The sequence below is a fragment of the Nipponia nippon genome, unplaced genomic scaffold (genome assembly GCF_047370975.1).
Source record: "Nipponia nippon isolate SJK-2023a ecotype South Korea unplaced genomic scaffold, ASM4737097v1 scaffold_51, whole genome shotgun sequence".
NCBI classification, from domain to species: domain Eukaryota; kingdom Metazoa; phylum Chordata; class Aves; order Pelecaniformes; family Threskiornithidae; genus Nipponia; species Nipponia nippon.
Genome location: NW_028262371.1, coordinates 729752 through 751178, shown reverse-complemented (window position 1 = coordinate 751178; position 21427 = coordinate 729752). Strand labels below are relative to the sequence as shown.

Here is a 21427-nt window from a genome sequence, read left to right as displayed (position 1 = left end):
AAAAAGACCGGGGGGGGGGGGGGGGGGGGGGGGGGGCGGCGGCGGCCTTCAACGGAAGAACCGAGAGGCCCCGGCACCCCAGATCCGCCCGATTAAAACCAATAAATTACGGCTTTAAAACCCCGGGTTTAGGTCAAGACCGCCCCAAACCCGGCCCAATTAAAGACTTAAAAAGAAAAAAACAAAACGGTTCCCGCTCAACCCCGCCCCCCGCGAGTGAATTTAAACCGCCGCTGCTCGCTCTCCGCCAGCCTCTCTCGGGGGAATGAGCCGCCAGCGAGGGGCGAGCGATCCGCGCCGCCGCTGAGGGGAGCGCGGAGCCGCCGAGTCCCGACCGCCGCCGCCGCCGTCGCCGGCTGAGTGAGGGAGCGCGCGTGGCGCCCCGCCTTTTATAGCCTCGCCCCGTCCCGCCCTCCGCCCCCCCGCCCCGTCCAATCGTCGAGCCGCTCGCCTCAGGGCCGCCGTCCAATCAGCGCCGGCGCGCCCGGGGGTAGCGGAGGAGCGAGGGAGGCGGGAAAGCGGCGACCAATCAGAGCGTTTCCCCCCCCCCCCCCCCCCCCCGCACACCGCGAGACGGCCGCGCGGGGCTGAGCCAATGGGAAGCCTTCCCGCCTTGCGCCGCCGGCCAACCAGCGAGCGCCGCTGCTTTCCCGCCCTTTCTCCTCAGCGGGAGGGCGGCGGGGGCGGGGGGGAGAAGATGGCGGCCGGGGGAGAGAAAGACGGCGGCGGCTCCGACGCGGCTTTATTGTCGGCGGGTACGCGGCCGCGGGCGGGCGCCCCTTCCCCCGCGGGGCCCGGGGCCCGGGGGGCGGGGGCGCTCAGGCTTCCACGGGGAAGGGGCCGGCGGCGTCCGGGGCGCTGTCGAGGAGCTGCTGGGCGAAGGCCTGCTCGAGCTGCGGGGCAGAGAGGGGGGCGGTGAGGGGCGGCCCCGCGCCCGCGCCCCCCCCCCCCCCCCACGCCCGGGGCCTCACCTGCAGGACGAGGGTGCGGTTGTGGGGTCCGTCGTGGGGGCCCAGCTCCTGCCCCACGGCCAGCGTCACCCGGTGCTCGGGGCGGGGGCCCAGCCCGGCGCGGTGCTGCCCCACTTCTGGGGGTGGGGGGGGGGCGTCAGGGGGGGGGAGACGGGGGGGGGGGGCAGAGGCTGCGGGGCAGCTGTGGGACCCCCGCGGGGCAGGGCCAGGTGCGGGGACACCTCTGGGGCAGCCGTGGGGCAGGGGCAGGGCCCTGTGGGGCAGCTGTGGGGCTGGGACCCCCGTGGGGCAGGGGCAGGACCCTGTGGGGCAGGGGAGGATCCTATAGGGCAGGTATAGGGACCCCCATGGGGCAGCCGTGGGGCAGGGCCAGGACCGTATGGGACCCCCCTGGGGCAGATACAGGGACCCCCATGGGGCGGGGCAGGATGCTATGGGGCGGGGCAGGGCCCTATGGGGCGGGGCGGGGCCCTATGGGGCGGGGCAGGACCCCCATGGGGCGGGGCAGGGACCCCCATGGGGTGGGGCAGGATGCTATGGGGCAGGGCAGGGCCCTATGGGGCGGGGCAGGAACCCCCATGGGGCGGGGCAGGAACCCCCATGGGGCGGGGCAGGACACCATGGGGCGGGGCAGGGACCCCCATGGGGCGGGGCAGGGACCCCCATGGGGCGGGGCAGGGACCCCCATGGGGCGGGGCAGGGCCCTATGGGGCGGGGCAGGGACCCCCATGGGGCGGGGCATGACGCCATGGGGCGGGGCAGGGACCCCCATGGGGCGGGGCAGGGACCCCATGGGGCGGGGCAGGGACCCCCATGGGGCGGGGCAGGGACCCCCATGGGGCGGGGCGGGGCGCCGTGGGGCGGGGTCTCACCCTGGCGGAAGCGCTGGGCGTCGAAGGCCTGCAGCAGGGCGCCCTCGGGCAGGGGCCCGGCGGGGGCGTGGGGGGCGCGCAGGTGCAGGGGCGGGGCGGGGCCGGGCGGGGCGGGGCGGCGGCGCAGGAAGAGCCCGCGGCGGGCGCTGGCCAGCAGCAGCCCCGGGCGCAGCCCCGCCAGCAGCCGGCCTGCGGCGGCGGCCGCGCCCCCGGGCGGGGCCTCGGGCGGGGGCAGCAGCAGCAGGCGGGGCAGCAGCCCGGGGCGGGGCCGGGCGGGGCCGGGCGGGGCGGCGGCGGGGGGCGGGGCCAGCAGGTACTCGCCGGGGGGCAGCCAGCCGCGCCAGGCCAGCGCCCCGCCCAGCCACACCCCCAGCTGCAGGCAGGCCTCCCCTGTGGGCGGGGGGGGGGAGGGCGGGGCGTTGGGCGGGGCCCACGGGGGGCGGGGGAGGGGCGGGGACACGCCCGGGGGGTGGGGCCACGCCCATAGGGTGGGGGAGGGCAGGGGACACACACCCCCTCGGGCGGAAGGGTGGGGTGGGGACAGGCCCAGGGGGTGGGGCCGGGGTGGGGCCACGCCCAGGGGGCGGGGACAGCGAGTAGGGGCCATGAGTAGGGTCACGCTCTGGGGCAGAGCCACCGTGGGGCAGGGGGCGGGGCCACTGTGGACGGGGGCGGAGCTTGTGCTGGCCAGGGGGCAGGGGCGGGGCGGGGCCGTGTGGGGCTGGGGTCTGGAAGTGGGGGGGGGGGCTGGGGGCGGGGTCTGGAGGGGGGTGGGGTCTGGGTGTGGGGGCTGGGGGCGGGGTCTGGAGGTGGGGGGCGGGGTCTGGGGGTGGGGGGCTGGGGGCGGGGTCTGGAGGTGGGGGGCGGGGTCTGGAGGTGGGGGCTGGGGGCGGGGTCTGGAGGTGGGGGGCGGGGGGCGGGGCTTGTGTGGGGCTGGGGGCAGGGCCTGAAGGTGGGGCGGGGCTTTGCGTGGGGCTGGGGTTACAGGGACAAGGGCTGGGGGCGGGGCCAGGGGACGAGGCCAGGGCCGGGGGCGGGGCCACGGCGGGATGGGGCGGGGCCAGGGCCGGGGGCGCGTCTCACCCTGCAGCGGCGGGAGGGGCTCGGGGCTGTCCACCACCACCTCCAGCTTCAGCGGCCCGGGGGGCGGGGCCTGCGCCGGGGGGGCGGGCTCCTCCTCGGCGGCCCCGCCCCCTCCCTCACCGGCCTCCGGTCCCTCGGCGGGGCCTCCCGGGGCCGGGTCCCGGGGCCGGGGCTCCCCGCCGGGGCTCCGCGCCGCTTCCCTCGGCGGCCGCGGCCGCTTGGGGGCCTGCGCGCCTGCGGGGGGGGGGGGGGGGGGGGGAGGCGGCTGGGTGCGCAGGGCCGCGGCCCGCACCGCCCCCCCCCCGGTGCCCCGGCGCCGCGGCGGTGCGTACCTCGGGGCGGCGGCGGCGGCAGCAGGCGGTACACCTTGTAGGGCCGCGGCCCCTCCAGCCGCGACCGCTCCGGCGCCTCCTGGAACTCGGGGCTCTTGTTGAGGGCGCAGCGCAGCCGCGTCTTCCAGCCGGCGGGGTCGGGCCGCGCGCCGGGCCGCAGCCGCCCCTTGAACTCCGCCCACGCCTGCGCCGTGACGTAGCGCCCGCGTCACCCCGGGAGGACGGGGCGGGCGGGGGAACAGGGGGTGCGCGCCCGCCGCCCCGCCCCGACGCGCGCTCACCTGGCAGAGGGCGGTGCCGGCCCCGCCCCGCGCCCCGCCCTTCCCCGCGTGCTGCCAGGGGATGCGCAGCGCCGAGCGCCCGGCGTCGTCCCACACCAGCCCGGGGAAGCGGCCGCTCTCCACCTGCGCCACCAGCCACGGCCGCAGCTTCCGACCCCCGCCGCCGCCGCCGCCGCCGCCGCCGCCGCTTCCCCCGTCCGCCGCCATCCGGATCCCCGCCGCCACTTCCGCTTCCGCCCCACCCCCGGCCCCGCCCTCGCCCTCCCCGCGGGGCGTGGCTACCGGCGCGGGGGGCGCGGCCCCAGCGGCGCCTCCCGCCCCAGCAGGCGGCGCAGGCGCAGCGCGTACTCCTCCTCGCCCTCCTGCGGGCCGCGCGGCGGCCTCCCGCCCGGCAGGTGGCGCTCGGCGGCGGCCCGCAGCTCGGCCGCGGTGTAGAGGCGCGCCGGGTCCAGGCGCCGCTCGTTGATCAGCCGCACCAGGTACTCGGTGTAGTGCCCCCTGCCGGCCGCAGGCCGCGCCTCAGCCGGGCCCCCCGCGCCCCACAGAGCCCCCCCGCGCCCCCCAAGTGCCCCACAGAGCCCCCCCGTGCCCCCCTGTGCCCCATAGAGACCCCCCGCGCCCCCCAAGTGCCCCACAGAGCCCCCCTGTGCCCCACAGAGCCCCCCAAGTGTCCCATAGAGCCCCCCCGTGCCCCCCAAGTGCCCCACAGAGCCCCCCCGTGCCCCACAGAGCCCCCCGTGCCCCCCCCGTGCCCCATAGAGCCCCCCTGTGCCCCACAGAGCCCCCCCGTGCCCCACAGAGCCCCCCCCAGTGCCCCATAGAGACCCCCCTGTGCCCCACAGAGCCCCCCTGTGCCCCCCAAGTGCCCCACAGAGCCCCCCGTGCCCCCCAAGTGCCCCCCAGAGCCCCCCGTGCCCCCCCAGTGCCCCATAGAGACCCCCCTGTGCCCCACAGAGCCCCCCGCGCCCCCCAAGTGCCCCACAGAGCCCCCCGTGCCCCCCTGTGCCCCATAGAGACCCCCCTGTGCCCCACAGAGCCCCCCCCGTGCCCCATAGAGCCCCCCTGTGCCCCCCGTGCCCCATAGAGACCCCCAAGTGCCCCACAGAGCCCCCCCGTGCCCCAGAGAGCCCCCCCATGCCCCCCAAGTGCCCCATAGAGCCCCCCGTGCCCCCCAAGTGCCCCACAGAGCCCCCCCGTGCCCCATAGAGCCCCCCTGTGCCCCCCCGTGCCCCATAGAGACCCCCAAGTGCCCCACAGAGCCCCCCCGTGCCCCCCAAGTGCCCCACAGAGCCCCCCCGCGCCCCACAGAGCCCCCCGTGCCCCCCTGTGCCCCATAGAGACCCCCCAGTGCCCCACAGAGCCCCCCGTGCCCCCCAAGTGCCCCACAGAGCCCCCCCGTGCCCCAGAGAGCCCCCCTGTGCCCCCCCGTGCCCCATAGAGACCCCCAAGTGCCCCACAGAGCCCCCCCGTGCCCCAGAGAGCCCCCCCATGCCCCCCAAGTGCCCCATAGAGCCCCCCGTGCCCCCCAAGTGCCCCACAGAGCCCCCCGTGCCCCCCAAGTGCCCCACAGAGCCCCCCCTGTGCCCCACAGAGCCCCCCCGTGCCCCCCAAGTGCCCCACAGAGCCCCCCCGTGCCCCATAGAGCCCCCCTGTGCCCCCCGTGCCCCATAGAGACCCCCAAGTGCCCCACAGAGCCCCCCCGTGCCCCAGAGAGCCCCCCCATGCCCCCCAAGTGCCCCATAGAGCCCCCCGTGCCCCCCAAGTGCCCCACAGAGCCCCCCCGTGCCCCCCAAGTGCCCCACAGAGCCCCCCTGTGCCCCACAGAGCCCCCCAAGTGTCCCATAGAGCCCCCCTGTGCCCCCCCGTGCCCCATAGAGACCCCCAAGTGCCCCATAGAGCCCCCCGTGCCCCCCAAGTGCCCCACAGAGCCCCCCCATGCCCCACAGAGCCCCCCCGTGCCCCCCCGTGCCCCCCAAGTGCCCCACAGAGCCCCCCGTGCCCCATAGAGCCCCCTGTGCCCCCCGTGCCCCATAGAGACCCCCAAGTGCCCCACAGAGCCCCCCGTGCCCCCCAAGTGCCCCACAGAGCCCCCCGTGCCCCCCAAGTGCCCCACAGAGCCCCCCCTGTGCCCCACAGAGCCCCCCCGTGCCCCCCAAGTGCCCCACAGAGCCCCCCCTGTGCCCCACAGAGCCCCCCCGTGCCCCCCAAGTGCCCCACAGAGCCCCCCCTGTGCCCCACAGAGCCCCCCGTGCCCCCCAAGTGCCCCATAGAGACCCCCCGTGACCCCCCTGTGCCCCACAGAGCCCCCCCGTGCCCCCCAAGTGCCCCATAGAGACCCCCCCCGTGCCCCCCAAGTGCCCCACAGAGCCCCCCCCGTGCCCCCCGCGCCCCCGCTCACCGGCAGAGCCCGGCCTGCCCCGGGGGGGCCTCCCTGCCGCAGGGTTCGTCCCGCAGCCCCGCCGCCGTCTCCTTCTGCTCCAGCACCCCGCAGCCGCCTGCGCCCGGCCGTCAGCGCCCGCCCGCGCCCCACACCTGGGGGGCGCCCCACACTTGGGGGGCGGGGGGGGGGGGGTTGGGGGGCGGGGGGGGGGGGGTCCCCACCTCCGGGCACGGCTGGGGCTCCGGCCGGCGGCTCCGTGTCGAAGGGCACCCCCCCCTCCTGGGGGGCGGGGCGGGGTCAGGGAGCCCCACGGCGACCCCCAAGTGCCCCACAGTGCCCCACAGCGACCCACAAGTGCCCCCCAGCAACCCACAAGTGCCCCATTGTGACCCACAAGTGCCCCACAGTGACCCCCAAGTGCCCAACAGTGACCCACAGCGACCCACAGCGACCCACAAGTGCCCCACCGCGACCCCCAGCTGCCCCACAGCAACCCCCAGCTGCCCCATAGGGACCCCCAGCTGCCCCACAGTGACCCCCAAGTGCCCCATAGGGACCCCCAGCTGCCCCACAGTGACCCCCAGCTGCCCCACAGCGACCCCCAGCTGCCCCCCGCGGCCCCCAGCTGCCCCACAGTGACCCCCAAGTGCCCCATAGGGACCCCCAGCTGCCCCACAGCGACCCCCAGCTGCCCCATAGGGACCCCCAGCTGCCCCACAGCGCCCCCCAGCTGCCCCACAGTGACCCCCAAGTGCCCCACAGTGACCCCCAAGTGCCCCATAGGGACCCCCAGCTGCCCCATAGGGACCCCCAGCTGCCCCACAGTGACCCCCAAGTGCCCCACAGTGACCCCCAAGTGCCCCATAGGGACCCCCCGCGGCCCCACAGCGACCCCCAGCTGCCCCCCGCGGCCCCCAGCTGCCCCCGCTCACCCGCAGGAGGCGCTGGAGGCGGGCGGGCTCCCAGTCGCGCAGGTAGAAGAGGCAGTCGCGGGGGTGGTGGCCGTGCAGGGACCCCCGCAGGGGGCAGCCCCGCTCCGGGCAGCGCTGCGGCACCCCCAGCCCCGTGGGCACCCGGGCAGCCCCCGCCCCATGGGGGCCCCCGCCCCATAGGGACCCCCCCGCCCCACAGGGGCCCCCCAAGACCCCCCGCCCCATAGAGACCCCCCCGCCCCATAGGGGCCCCCCAAGACCCCCCCGCCCCATAGGGACCCCCCTGCCCCATAGGGCCTCCCCCAAGACCCCCCACCCCATAGGCACCCCCCCGCCCCATAGGGACCCCCCTGCCCCATAGGGGCCCCCCCAAGACCCCCTGCCCCACAGGGACCCCGCACAGACCCCCCCAGGGTGCCCCACAGAGACCCCCCTGCCCCATAGGGCCTCCCCCAAGACCCCCCTGCCCCATAGAGACCCCCCACCCCACAGGGGCCCCCCAAGAGCCCCCCGCCCCATAGGCACCCCCCCGCCCCATAGGGACCCCCCTGCCCCATAGGGCCTCCCCCAAGACCCCCTGCCCCATAGAGACCCCCCGCCCCACAGGGGCCCCCCAAGACCCCCCTGCCCCATAGGCACCCCCCGCCCCATAGGGGCCCCCCCGCCCCATAGGGACCCCCCAAGACCCCCCCGCCCCACAGGGGCCCCCCAAGCCCGCCCTGCCCCATGGGCCCCCCCCCGCCCCATAGCCCCCCCCCGCCCCAGCCCCACTCACGTCCTTGGCGTGGAAGGGGCCGTAGCAGCCGCTGCAGAAGTGGTGGCGGCACTGGGAGCACTGGAAGTGCATGCAGCCGCCGCGGGCCAGCGCGTACCACACCCCGCACTGCGGGCAGGCTGGGGGGCAGCCGGGGGGCAGCCGTGGGGCAGGGCCGTCCCCGCAGCGCCCCCCCCTCCCCCCCCCCCCCGCCGTGGGGCAGGGCCCCCCGCCGCGGGGCACCCACCGATGCCGTGCTCCTGCAGGAAGGCCGCCAGCCCCACGGGCGACGCCTGGGGGTCGCGGGCGCTCAGCCAGGCCCCGAACTCGGCGCAGGAGAGGGTCGCGTGCTGGGGGTCCCACTGCGGGCGGGGCCGCCGTCACCCCGCGGCTGCCCCACGGCGACCCACAGCGACCCCCAGGGATCCCCGCTGCCCCATAGCGACCCCCAGGGAGGCCCATAGCGACCCACAGCCACCCCATGGGGACCCACAGCGACCCCCACTGCCCCATAGTGACCCACAGCCGCCCCACGGCGGCCCACAGGGATCCCCGCTGCCCCATAGCGACCCCCAGGGAGGCCCATAGCAACCCACAGGGATCCCCACTGCCCCACAGCGACCCACAGCCACCCCGCAGGGAGCCCCATAGCGACCCACAGCCCCATAGCGACCCACAGCTGCCCCACGGGGACCCACAGCGACCCCCACAGCCGCCCCACAGGGACCCCCACTGCCCCATAGCGACCCACAGCCGCCCCACAGCGACCCACAGCCACCCCGCAGGGAGGCCCATAGCGACCCACAGCCGCCCCACAGCGACCCACAGCCACCCTGCAGGGAGCCCCATAGCGACCCACAGCCCCATAGCGACCCACAGCTGCCCCACGGGGACCCACAGCGACCCCCACAGCCGCCCCACAGGGACCCCCGCTGCCCCATAGCGACCCACAGCCGCCCCACAGCGACCCACAGCCACCCCGCAGGGAGCCCCATAGCGACCCACAGCCCCGTAGCGACCCACAGCCGCCCCACAGGGACCCCCCAGAGCCCCCCAGCTGCCCCACAGCAACCCCTCCATTGCCCCTGGGCCGCTCCCCACCCCACACCGCCCCCCGCCCCCCTCCCCCCCCCCCCCCCCCCTCCCCCCGCCCCACGCCTCCCCACATCCGCACCGGGCGCTGGCAGCGGGGGCAGAAGCGCTGCCGGCACTGGGGGCACTGGGCCGGGCCCTGCTCCGCCTCGAAGATGAAGCCGAAGGAGCACTGGGGGGGGGGACGGGGGTCACCCCACGGCGCCCCCCGGAGCCCCCCCGGGCGCCCCCCAGCCGCCCAGCCCCCCACCTGGATGCACCAGAGGAACTTGGGGTCCCGCATCAGCTCCAGCTCCGTCAGCTTCTGGGTGAAGAGCTGGTAGGTGGCGGGGTCCAGGCACTGCCGCAGCTGCGGGCGGGCGGGGGTGAGGGGCGGGGCCGGCCCCCCCAGGCCCCCCCAGGACCCCCCCAGCACCCCCAGGTCCCCCCCAGTGCCCCTGGGACCCCCAGCGCCCCCCAGGCCCCCCAACCCCCGGGACCCCCCAGGCCCCCCAGCGGCTCTGGGACCCCCAGGACCCCAACGCCCAAAGTGCCCCCAGTGCCCCCAGCGCCCCCCAGCACCCCCAGCGCCCCCAGTGCCCCCAGCACCCCCAGTGCCCCCCAGCGCCCCCAGTGCCCCCAGTGCCCCCCAGCACCCCCAGTGCCCCCCAGTGCCCCCCCAGTGCCCCCAGCACACCTGAATGTCGAGGGTGGAGAAGTAGGAGAGGCGCTGGGCCTCGTCGGCCCCCCCGACCCCCCAGCACCCCCAGTGCCCCCAGCGCCCCCAGCGCCCCCAGTGCCCCCCAGCACCCCCAGTGCCCCCAGCGCCCCCAGTGCCCCCCAGCACCCCCAGTGCCCCCAGTGCCTCCCAGTGCCCCCAGCACACCTGAATGTCGAGGGTGGAGAAGTAGGAGAGGCGCTGGGCCTCGTCGGCCCCCCCGACCCCCCAGCGCCCCCAGTGCCCCCCAGTGCCCCCAGCACCCCCAGTGCCCCCAGCACCCCCAGCGCCCCCAGCACCCCCAGTGCCCCCAGTGCCTCCCAGTGCCCCCAGCACACCTGAATGTCGAGGGTGGAGAAGTAGGAGAGGCGCTGGGCCTCGTCGGCCAGGTCGGGGCGGGCGCAGGCGGGACAGACCAGGTCGCCCACCCGCCGCTCCTTCACCCCGATGGTGAAGTGCAGGCGGAAGCAGTCGGGGCAGAGCGGGCACTCGCAGGAGGTCAGCCACTGCATCTGGGGGGGGGGGGAGGGTGAGGAGGAGGAGGAGGGCGAGGAGGAGGAGGAGGAGGGTGAGGAGGAGGAGGAGGAAGGATAGGATGAGGAGGACAAGGATGAGGAGGGCGAGGAGGAGGGAGGAGGGCGAGGATGAGGATGAGGAGCAGGAGGAGGGCGAGGACAAGGGCGAGGATGAGGAGGACGAGGAGGGTGAGGATGAGGAGGACGAGGATGAGGATGAGGACGAGGAGGGTGACGAGGTGGAGGATGAGGAGGGGGAGGACAAGGAGGGCGAGGAGGACAAAGGGGAGGATGAGGAGGGCGAGGATGAGGATGAGGCCAAGGAGGAGGACAAGGGCGAGGAGGAGGAGGAGGACGGCAAGGAGGATGAGGAGGAGGGTGAGGATGAGGAGGGCAAGGAGGAGGGAGGAGGGCAAGGAGGAGGAGGAGGGGGAGGAGGATGAGGAGGCCAAGGAGGAGGAGGGTGAAGAGGGTGACGATGAGGATGAGGAGGGTGAGGAGGAGGGCAAGGAGGAGGAGGAGGAGGGGGAGGAGGACGACGAGGTGGAGGAGGAGGAGGGCGAGGAGGAGGAGGAGGAGGAGGGGGAGGAGGGGGAGGAGGAGGGGGGAGGACAAGGAGGATGAGGATGAGGAGGGGGAGGATGAGGAGGAGGAGGGGGAGGATGAGGATGAGGAGCAGGCGGAGGGCGAGGAGGACGAGGGGGAGGATGAGGAAGATGAGGAGGGCGAGGACAAGGGCGAGGATGAGGAGGGCGAGGATGAGGAGGAGGAGGGCGAGGAGGAGGAGGAGGAGGAGGAGGAAGGGGAGGCTGCGGAGGGGGCGGCGGCGGGCGCGGTACCTGGTGGCGCGGCAGCCCCCAGCCGCAGACGGCGCACTCGCAGCGCAGGCGGCGGCGCAGGACGGCGCGGTCGGGGCAGCGCCCCACGGCCTCCGCCAGCTCCCCCAGCCGCGCCGCGGGCGCCCGGCCCAGCCCCAGCTCCCGGCCCAGCGCCACCAGCAGCTGCGCCCGGCCCCAGCTGGCCAGGCCCAGCGTCGCCAGCGCCCGCCGCGCCAGCGCCTGCGACGCGGCACCCGTCGGCGCCCGTCTCCCCCGACCGGGGGCCCCCGCTGCCCCCGGGAGCCCTCCCAGTAACCCCGACCCCCTCCCAGCGACCCCAAACCCTCTCCCAGTCACCCCCAGTAACCCCGACCCCCTCCCAGCGACCCCAAACCCTCTTCCCAGTCACCCCCAGTAACCCCGACCCCCTCCCAGCGACCCCAAACCCTCTCCCAGTCACTCCCCATCGCCCCAACCCCCTTCCCGGTAACCCCAAACCTCCTCCCAGTAACCCAAACCCCCTTCCCGCTCACTCCCAGTAACCCCAAGCCCCTCCCAGTCTCCCCAGTCCCCTCCCAATCCCCCCTCGTGCCCCCCAGTCCCTCCCAATCCCCCCAGTCCCTCCCAGTGCCCCCCAGTCCCCTCCCAAGTTCCCCCAATCCCTTTCCCGGTGCCCCCCGGTCCCCCCAGTCCCCCCCCAGCCCCCCCAGTCCCCTCCCAATCCCCTCCCAGCGCCCCCCAGTCCCTCCCAATCCCCCCACTCCCCTCCCAGTGCCCCCCAGTCCCCCCCAGTCCCTCCCAATCCCCCCAATCCCCCTCGCAATCCCCCCCAGTCCCCCCAATCCCCCCCCCAGTCCCTCCCAGTCCCCCCCAGTGCCCCCCCCGCCCCCGGCACCTGCTGGTCGGGGCAGTCGAAGTCGAGGGGGGGCGGGGGCAGCCAGAGGCGCCGCAGCAGGGGCTGGAGGCGGGGCCGCTGCAGGTCGCCCAGCGCCCCCCAGACGTCGCCCCCGTTCTGGTACAGCGCCGCGCCCGCCGCGCCCCGCTCCCCGAACCCCAGCGCCGCCAGCGCCCGCAGCTGCCGGGAGAGGCCCTCAGTCCCGCCCAGTCCCGCCCAGTCCCGCCCAGTCCCGCCCAGTGCCCCCCCCCCCTACCCCCCCGCAGCCCCCTCGGCCCCTGCCCTGTGGCCCTCAGCCCCACCTCTAGCCACGCCCCCGGCCCCTCACCACGCCCCTCCGCAGCAAGCCCCGCCCGCCCGCCCGCCCCCAGGGTCTGCGGGGGAAGCTCCGCCCCCGCGCTAAGCCACGCCCACAGGTTCCCACAGAGGGACCGCCCCAGCCCCACAGCCCCGCCTCCTAGCCTAAGCTCCGCCCCCCGCGCTAAGCCGTTCCCCCAGCCACCCACAGAGGGACCCACCCCCCCCCCGCACCACAGCCCCGCCCCACGCTCTAAGCTCCACCCCTGCACTAAGCCACACCCACAGAGGGAGCGTCCCAGCCCCATCGCCCCGCCTCCTGGCCTTAAGCTCCGCCCACACGTTAAGCCACGCCCCCAGCCCCCATAGAGGCACTGCCCCAGCCCATAGCCCCGCCTCCTGGCCTAAGCCATGCCCCCACACTAGACCACACCCCCAGCCACCCACAGAGGGACAACCCCAACCCTGCTCTAAGCTCCGCCCACACGGGAAGCCACGCCCCCATCCACCCAGAGGGACCACCCCAGCCCATAGCCCCGCCCCATTCTAAGCTCCGCCCCCCATACCAAGCCACAACCCCAACTATACATGGCACTGCCCCAGCCCATAGCCCCGCCCCACTCTAAGCTCCGCCCCCCACGCTAAGCCACGCCCCCAGCCACCCACAGAGGAACAGCCCCCAGCCCCGCCCCTGCTCTAAGCCCCACCCCCACACCAAGCCACGCCCCCAGCCAACCACAGAGGTACAGCCCCCAGCCCCGCCCCTGCTCTAAGCCCCACCCCCACACCAAGCCACACCCCCAGCCACCCACAGAGGAACAACCCCCAGCCCCGCCCCTGCTCTAAGCCCCACCCCCACGCCAAGCCACGCCCCCAGCCCCACCCCTGCTCTAAGCTCCACCCCCACTAGAAGCCACGCCCCCCAGCCCCCCACAGAGGGACCACCCCAGCCCATAGCCCCAACCCCTGCGCTAAGCTCCGCCCCCCCCAAGCCACACCCCCAGCCCCCCCAGGGACCACCCCATCCCATAGCCCCACCCCCTGCTCCCGGCTCCGCCCCCCGCCAAGCCACACACCCCCCCCCCCAGCCAGCCCCCATCCGCACCGGGCCCCCCGCGAGGCCCCGCCCCCACGCCGGCCCCGCCCCCACGCCGGCCCCGCCTACCTGCCGCCGGCGGGCGCCCAGGCAGGCCTCCAGGGCGCGCTGGGGGTGGGCGTGGGCGCGGGCCCAGGCGCGGGCGGCCTCGCGCAGGGAGAAGGCCCCCAGCGGCCCCCCCGGCTCGGCCGCCCCCCGCCGCCCCGCCGCCCCCGCCAGCGCCCCCAGCGCCGCCCCCAGCCCCGCCCGCGCCCGCCCCACCGCCGCCCCCGCCGCGCCCCCCAGCGCCGCCGCCCCCGCCACCACCGCCTCCGCCGGCACCCCCTGCGCCTCCGCCGCCTGCCGGCCCCCCCGTCACACCGGCCCCCCCGTCACGCCGGCCCCGGGGGCGCCCCACACCCGGGGGGGGGCACCCACGGGGACCCCCCCGAACCCCTGGGGGACACCCCGCTGCCATGGGGAGAGACACGGGGCACCCCTAAACCCACGGGGACCCCCCCAAACCCCGGGGGGGGAACCCCAAGACCCTCGGGGACCCCCCCCCCCAAGACCCATGGGGGACACCCCAAAATCCCCGGGGACCCCCCCAAGGCCCACGGGGACCCCCCAGATCCCATGGGGGACACCCCAAAAACCCTGGGGACCCCCCCCAAGACCCACGGGGACCCCCCCCAAGACCCACGGGGGACACCCCAAAACCCCTGGGGACCCCCCAAAACCCCTGGGGACACCCTGGGGGCACCCCACTGCCATGGGGCCACCTGTAAGGGCACCCCAAAACCCCCGGGGGCACCCGTGGGGACCCCTCACCCCCCCTAGGGACACCCCTGGGGCCCCCCCCCAAACCCCCTGGGGCCCCCCCAAAGCCCCGGGGACGCGCGGGGGCTCACCCTGACGAGGGCGACGAGGCGCTGCCCGTCCTCCCGCAGCCGCTCCTGCCGCCGCCGCTCGGCCTCCTGGGAAGGGCTGGGGGCGGGGGGGGGCTCCCCCGCCGCCGTCGGCATCGGCGTCGGCGCCGTCGCGGGGCGCGGGGGGGCGGGGGGCGGCGCGGCGTCCCCCCCGCCGCGGTGGCAGACGGCGCAGGCCCGCCCCGGGCCCTGGTTCCAGTAGGTGCAGTGGGGGCAGCGCCAGCCCTGGGGGGGGGGGGGGAGGGAGGGGGGCGGGGGTCAGCGCCGGGGACCCCCCCCCGACCCCCGGGGACCCCCCCCCAGCCCCCCCCGGGACCCCGGACCCACCTGGGGGGCGGGGGGCGGCCGGCGGGCGAGGCGGGGGCGCTCGCAGACCCCGCAGAGGACGCTGGGGCCGGGGTTGAGGAAGGTGCAGGAGGCGCAGGCCCAGCCCCCCCCCTCGCCGGTGCTGCCGGGGGGCGGCCCCAGAGCGGCGGGGGGCGGTCCCAGAGCAGTGGGGGGCGGTCCTAGAGCGGTGGGGGGCGGCCCCAGAGTGGTGGGGGGCGGTCCCAGAGCAGTGGGGGGCGGTCCTAGAGCGGTAGGGGGCGGTCCTAGAGCAGTGGGGGCGTCCCCAGAGCAGTGGGGGGCGGTCCTAGAGCAGCGGGGGGTGGTCCTAGAGCAGTGGGGGGCGGCCCCAGAGCAGTGGGGGCGGTCCTAGAGCAGCGGGGGGCGGTCCTAGAGCAGCGGGGGGTGGTCCTAGAGCAGCGGGGGGCGGTCCCAGAGCGGTGGGGGGCGGTCCCAGAGCGGCGGGGGGCGGTCCCAGAGCGCCATACGGCCATGGCGGGGGTGACGAGCTGGGGGAGGGAAAAAATGGGGGTGAGAATCTATAGGTGTCCATACCCCGCCCGCCCCCCCCCGAGCCCCTATGGGGGACGGAGGGGGGATACAAAGGGATCTAGGGGGACGTATGGGGATGCAGAAGGGGTACGGGGGGGTATAGGGGGATATAGGTGGAGTATAGGGGAATATAACAGGGCACGGGGGGGCATAGGAGGGCTACAGAGGGATAGAGGAAGCGTATAGCAGGGATATAGGGGATTTGGGGGTATACAGGAGGGCTATAGAGGGATATAAAAAGATATAGGAAGCGTATAGCAGGGATATAGGGCATTTGGGGGTATATAGGAGGCATATAGAGGGATAGAGAAAGCGTATAGCAAGGATATAGGGGATTTGGGGGTATATAGGAGGCATATACAGGGCTATAGAGGGATATAGGAAGCACATAGCAGGGATATAGGGCATTTGGGGGTGTACAGGAGGGATATAGAGGGACATAGAAGGATATAGGAAGCATATAGCAGACATATAGGGGATTTGGGGGTATATAGGACGGATATAGAGGCATAGAGGAAGTGTATAGCAGGGATATAGGGGATTTGAGAGTATATAAGAGGCATATACAGGGATATAGAGGGATATAGCAGGGATATAGGGGATTAGGCAGTATATAGGAGGGCTACAGAGGGATAGAAGAAGCATATAGCAGGGATATAGGGGATTTGGGGGTATATAGGAGGGATATAGAAGGATATAGGAAGCATATAGCAGAGATATAGGAGATTTGGGGGTATATAGGAGGCCTATAGAGTGATATAGAAGGATATAGGAAGCACATAGCAGACATATAGGGGATTTGGGGGTATATAGGAGGGATATAGAGGCATAGAGGAAGTGTATAGCACGGATATAGGGGATTTGAGCGTATATAGGAGGCATATACAGGGATATAGAGGGATATAGCAGGGATATAGGGGATTCGGGGGTATATAGGAGGGATATAGGGGATTTGAGAGGGTGCAGGAAGGATATAGGGGATCTGCAGGGATATAGGAGGGATGTAAGGAGATGCAGAAGAGACGCGGGGGGGATGCGGAGAACTTGAGAGGATGTAGGGGGGGACAGAGGGGGGATATAGGGGATTTGGGGGGATATAGGGGGGATGGGGGGGACGGAGGGGATCTGGCGGGGTGGGGGGGATCCTATGGGGCTATAGGGGGGTGCAGGGGGGGGGGATATGGGGCTGCCATAGGGGAGTTGGGGGGTACGGGGGTCCCATGGGGCTATAGGCTCTGCTATAGGGTCGGCTATAGGGGATTTGGGGATGATGTGTGCGTCCCATGGGGCCATAGGGGACGTTCGGGGCGCTATAGGGGACGTTCGGGGGCGCTATAGGTTACCTGGGAGCCCCTCGGGGGGCTGGGCGGGCGCAGGGGGGCGCAGCCGGGGCGGGGCTGGCCGGGGGGGGTCCCGCCTGGGGGGGGCAGGACCCTCAGCACCTATACGGCCCCTATAGACCCACCCCCTCCCCCAGAGCCCTATACCAGACCCCACAGATCCCCCCCAAACCCCACAGGGGCTCCCCAGCCTCCACAGAGGCTCCACAGCTTCTATACAATGACACCGCAACTTCTATAGGCACCCCAGACCCTATAGAGCCCCTATAGACCCCCTCCAGCCCCTACAGAGCCCCCCCAAGACCCCCAGGCCCTATAGAACCCAGCCTATACCCACCCCCAGCCCCTATACAGCCACCCCAACCCCTATAGAGCCCCCCAAGACCCCCCAGCCCCTATAGAACCCCACCTATACCCACCCCCAGCCCCTATAGAGCCCCCCAGACCCCCCAGCCCCTATAGAACCCCACCTATACCCACCCCCAGCCCCTATAGAGCCCCCCAGCCCCTATAGAGCCCCCCAAGACCCCCCAGCCCCTACAGAACCCAGCCTATACCCACCCCCAGCCCCTATAGAGCCCCCCAAGACCCCCCAGCCCCTATAGAACCCAGCCTATACCCACCCCCAGCCCCTATACAGCCACCCCAAGACGCCCCAGCCCCTATAGAACCCAGCCTATACCCACCCCAGCCCCTATAGAGCCCCCCAAGACCCCCCAGCCCCTATAGAACCCCCCAAGACCCCCCAGCCCCTATAGAACCCAGCCTATACCCACCCCCAGCCCCTATACAGCCACCCCAAGACGCCCCAGCCCCTATAGAACCCCACCTATACCCACCCCCAGCCCCTATAGAGCCCCCCAACCCCTATAGAGCCCCCCAAGACCCCCCAGCCCCTATAGAACCCCGCCTATACCCACCCACAGCCCCTATAGAGCCCCCCAAGACCCCCCAGCCCCTATAGAACCCCACCTATACCCACCCCCAGCCCCTATAGAGCCACCCCAAGACGCCCCAGCCCCTATAGAACCCCGCCTATACCCACCCACAGCCCCTATAGAGCCCCCCAAGACCCCCCAGCCCCTATAGAACCCAGCCTATACCCACCCACAGCCCCTATAGAGCCCCCCAGCCCCTATAGAGCCCCCCAAGACCCCCCAGCCCCTACAGAACCCAGCCTATACCCACCCCCAGCCCCTATAGAGCCCCCCCAAGACCCCCCAGCCCCTATAGAGCCCCCCTATAGGGCCCCTATAGCCCCCGTACCTGCCGGGCTGTCCCCATCCCTCACTGGCAGCGAGTCGGGCACCAGCGGCCCCTGGGGTGGGGAGAGGAGACCCGCCCAGTTCACACCAGTATGCACCAGTACGGACCAGTACGGCCCCGTAACACACCCCCCCCCCAGTACATCCCTGGGCACCCCCAGTACAGCCCCCTGCCCCGCCCATCCCTCCCAGTGCATGCCAACCTCCTCCCAGTCCCTCCCAGTATAGCCGTGTGCCCCTCCCAGTGCCTCCCAGTCCCCCCAGTCCCCGCTCACCTCGGCCCCCCCCGCCAGGATGTCGGTGAAGAACTGGGGGTTCGGGTGCTGGTTCTGGGGGGAGGAGTCGCAGCCCGCCCAGTTACTCCCAGTACGGCCCAGCGTCCCCCAGCATGTCCCAGTGACCCTCCCAGTGCCCTTCCCAGTGCCCCCTAGTCCATCCCAGTGCCCCCCCAGCCCCTCCCAGTGCCCCTCCCAGTGCCCCCCAGTCCATCCCAGTGCCCCTCTGTGCCTCCCAATACCCCTCCCAGTCCCCCCCAGTGCCCCTCCCAGTGCCCCCCAGTCCATCCCAGTGCCCCTCTGTGCCTCCCAATACCCCTCCCAGTCCCCCCAGTCCATCCCAGTGCCCCTCCCAGTTCCCCCAGTCCCTCCCAGTGCCCCCCAGTCCTTCCCAGTGCCCCTCCCAGTCCCCCCCAGTCCATCCCAGTGCCCCTCTGTGCCTCCCAATACCCCTCCCAGTTCCCCCAGTCCCTCCCAGTGCCCCCAGCCCCTCCCAGTGCCCCCCCCAGTGCCCCCCAGTGCCCCCCCCAGTCCCTCCCAGCGCCCCCCGCGCTCACGGCCAGCAGGAGGTCGAGCTCGGCGCGCAGCAGCAGGACGTCGGCGGTGACGGCGGCCACGCGGGGGCCGTGGGGAGCCCCCGCCCCCGGGGGGAAGCTCAGCCCCTCCCCCGTCTCCTCCGTGTAGCCCAGCAGGCGCAGCACCCCCCGCCCCCCCTGCGGGGACGCCACGGGGGTTGGGGCTCTATAGGGGACGGGGGGGGGGGGGCGGGGGGCCTATGGGGGGTACTGAGGCGATACGGGGGGATACTGGGGGCCTATGGGGGGATACTAGGCTGACATAGGGATACTGGGCACCTACAGAGGGATACTGGGGGCCTACAGAGGGATACTGGGGTGATTTAGGGATACTGGGGTGATATAGGGATACTGGGGGCGTATGGGGGATATGGGGGTGATCTGGGGGGACACTAAGGTCCGGTAAGAGCACACTCGGGTGATATTATGGGATGCCCGGGTGCCATAGAAGCACCAGGGCGATACGCAAGGCTATCGGGGTGACGCGGAGGGACGTTGGGGGCCCATAGGGAGACAGCGCGGTGACACGATGGGATACTGGGAGCCTACAGGAAGATACTGGGACAATGAGAGAACGGGGGGTCCCTGCAGTGGGATATTGGGGTCCTATAGGGGGAGACGGGGGTCCTATAGGGGAATATGGGGGGACACAGCAATACATCGGGAGAGCGGGACGATACAAAGAGACACCAGGCTGAGGTAGAGAAACAGCGAGGTCCTATAGGGAGATACTGGGGCGACATAGGGACAGGGAGCCCTTATAGAGAACCATCGTGGCGATACGGGAGATACTGGGGTGATGTTAAGGGACGCGGGGCTCCTATAGATACTACGCTGATACAGAGCGATATCGGGGCGACGTAGAGGTATATTGCGGGCCTATAGAGGGATGCTGGGGTCCTATAGGGAGAATCTAGGGCCCCACAGGGGGAACTGGGGTCCTATAGGCAGATATTGGGGTGATACGGGGGGATATTGGGGTCCTATAGGTAGATACTGGGGTGATACAGGGGGATACTGGGGTGATATGGGATGACTGGGATCGCATGGGGGATACTGGGGTGCCGCAGGGGGGACTGGGGTCCTACAGTGGAATACCGGGGTGCTATAGGGGAATTAGAATCCTATAGGTGGATACTGGCGTGCCCCAGGGGGGACTGGGGCGCTCTAGTGGGAGCACTGGGGTGCTATGGGGAGGTACTGGGGTGCTATAGGGAAATAGCGGGGTGACAGAGGGGAATTGGAGCGCTATAGGGGGATGCTGGGGTGCTATAGGGGGATGCTGGGGTGCTCTGAGGGGGATATTGGGCCACTATAGAAAGTACTGGGGTGCTATAGGGAGATATTGGGGTGCTCTGGGGGCAGCGGGGTGCTATAGCGGGATATCGGGGTGCTATAGGGGGATGCTGGGGTGCTATAGGAGGATACTAGGGGGCTATAGGGGGATACTGGGGAGCTCTGGGGGGTACTGGGGTGCTGTAGGGGATACTGGGGTGCTCTGGGGGGGATATTGGGGCGCTACAGAAAGTACTAAGGTGGTACAGGCAGATATCGGGGCGCTATAGGGGTGCTATAGGGGATCTTGGGGTACCTGGATGGCGCCGACGGTGCCGCGGAAGACGGGGTTGCGGAAGCGGACGGCGCGCCAGTGGCGGGGGGGGCGGGGCTGCAGCAGGTTGCGCCCGTACTTCTCCAGGATGCTCAGCGCCGTCCGCAGCCCCCCCAGCCCCTCCGGCACCCGCCCCGGGCCCTGGGGGAGGGGGAACGGGGGTCAGGGGGGCACCCCAACCCCCCCACGGCCCCCCCAGACCCCAACCCCCCCACGGCCCCCCCAGACCCCTAAATCCCCAGGTGCGCCCCCCAAATCACCCCCCTAAATGCCTCCAGTGCCCCCCTAAGTCGCCCCGTTACCCCCCAGACCCCTAAACCACCCCATTGTACCCCAAAATCCCCCCAAATCGCCCCATGTCCCCCCTAAATCACCCCCTGGCTCCTCCAGACCCCTAAATCACCCCGTTGTACCCCAAAATCCCCCCAAATCGCCCCATCACCCCCCTCAATCACCTCACCGCCCCCCAGACCCCTAAACCCACCCACAGCCCCCCGAAATCTCCCCAAATCCCCCTATTGCCCCCCAAAATCACCCCAACGCCCCCCAGATCACCCCATGCCCCCCCATCACCCCGCCGCCCCCCTAAGTCCCCCCCCCCCCCCAGATCACCCTATCGCCCCCCCAAATCGCCCCCATACCCCACCCCACCCCCATTTCGGGGTGCCCCCCCCCCCCCAGCACCAGGCGCAGGTTGTCCCGCAGCAGCCGGGCCCCGTCCAGGTGCCGACACTTGTCCGGGGGGGGCAGGGGGACCCCCAAAAGCGGGCTCAGCTCGGCCGGCGTCGCCTCCCCGGGGTCCCGGACCAGAGCCGCCTCCAGCGCCGCCCGCAGAGCCCCCAGGCCGGAGCGGGGGGACCCCTCAGAGCCCCCCGAGGCCTGGGGGGACCCCTCGGAGGACCCCGCGGCTTGGGGGGACCCCGCAGGATCTCGGGGTGACCCCTGGGAGGCGTCCGCGATGGGGGGGGACCCCCCCTCCGCCGGCACCGGGGCCTCTTCCGCCATCGTCACCTGAGGGGGGTGGAAAATGAGGAGAAAAAGGCGGTTTTGGGGGGCGAACGAGTGTAACGGCGGCGCGAATCGGCGGGCGCACCCCTCACCTGGGGTCCCCGAGGGGTCCTTGCCCCGCTGCCCCCCCCCCAACCCCCCCCCCCCCGGGGGGGGTGGTTTCCCTGTGTGGGGGTCCCGTGTCCGTCCCCGTCCCCCCCCCCCCCGGGCCGCTGTGTGAGGGAAGCTGAGCCAGGGAGGGCTCCCGCCCGTGTGAGGAGAGGGCCGCTGCCAGCGGGTAGGTGAGGGTACCAGGGAAGAACTCGGGGGCCCCGGTGGCGGTGGGGGGGTAAAAGAACCCCACAGCGGGGAGCCCCGGCCTACCTCAGCGGCCGGGGGCGGGGAGAGGCAGAGGCGGCGGCGGCAGCGACCGCCCCGACCGGCGGCGCCTTCAAAATGGCGGCGGCGGCGGAAGAGGGGAGGAAAGCGGATTCCCGCCCGACTGACGTCACGCCGCACGGCCACGCCCCCCCCCGCGGGCATGCCCTCGCCCGCCATGGCGGAGCGCGGCGTCGCC

At 73.0% G+C, this 21427-nt stretch overlaps 1 protein-coding gene across 4 annotated transcripts; it reads right to left on the bottom strand.

Moving 5' to 3' along the window:
• Positions 1–725: 725 nt before the first annotated feature.
• Positions 726–21423, bottom strand: LOC148051926 (E3 ubiquitin-protein ligase RNF31-like). Of its 4 annotated transcripts, XM_087734944.1 has the most exons (24): positions 21235–21423; positions 20548–20874; positions 19846–20004; positions 18237–18392; positions 17680–17733; positions 17406–17457; positions 13906–14148; positions 13085–13354; positions 11623–11802; positions 10749–10967; positions 9733–9906; positions 8948–9046; positions 8780–8869; positions 7853–7967; positions 7627–7745; positions 6852–6965; positions 6141–6198; positions 5938–6034; positions 3540–4037; positions 3259–3442; positions 2927–3160; positions 1844–2233; positions 972–1087; positions 726–893 (listed from the first exon to the last, which is right to left on the bottom strand). In XM_087734944.1, exons 1-24 carry the CDS (start codon positions 21406–21408, stop codon positions 819–821), a joined length of 4197 nt encoding a protein of 1398 aa, XP_087591070.1. In that variant the 5' UTR covers positions 21409–21423; the 3' UTR covers positions 726–818. The 4 variants fall into 4 exon arrangements, with proteins under 4 accessions (XP_087591070.1, XP_087591071.1, XP_087591074.1 ...); XM_087734945.1 differs by lacking the exon at positions 1844–2233; XM_087734948.1 differs by lacking the exons at positions 726–893; positions 972–1087; positions 1844–2233; positions 2927–3160; positions 3259–3442 and adding exons at positions 14251–14372; positions 14668–14765; positions 16150–16216 and having other exon boundaries at positions 3677–4037.
• Positions 21424–21427: the final 4 nt, after the last annotated feature.

Bases quoted from the DNA above. Each gene is read 5' to 3' on its own strand.
- LOC148051926 (XM_087734944.1), bottom strand. From the start codon at position 21,408: ATGGCGGGCGAGGGCATGCCCGCGGGGGGGGGCGTGGCCGTGCGGCGT. The intron at 17,734-18,236 runs GTGAGCGCGGGG...TCCTCCCCCCAG, and splicing joins AGCTCGACCTCCTGCTGGCC to AACCAGCACCCGAACCCCCA. The intron at 3,443-3,539 runs GTGAGCGCGCGT...GTCACGGCGCAG, and splicing joins CCGGCACCGCCCTCTGCCAG to GCGTGGGCGGAGTTCAAGGG.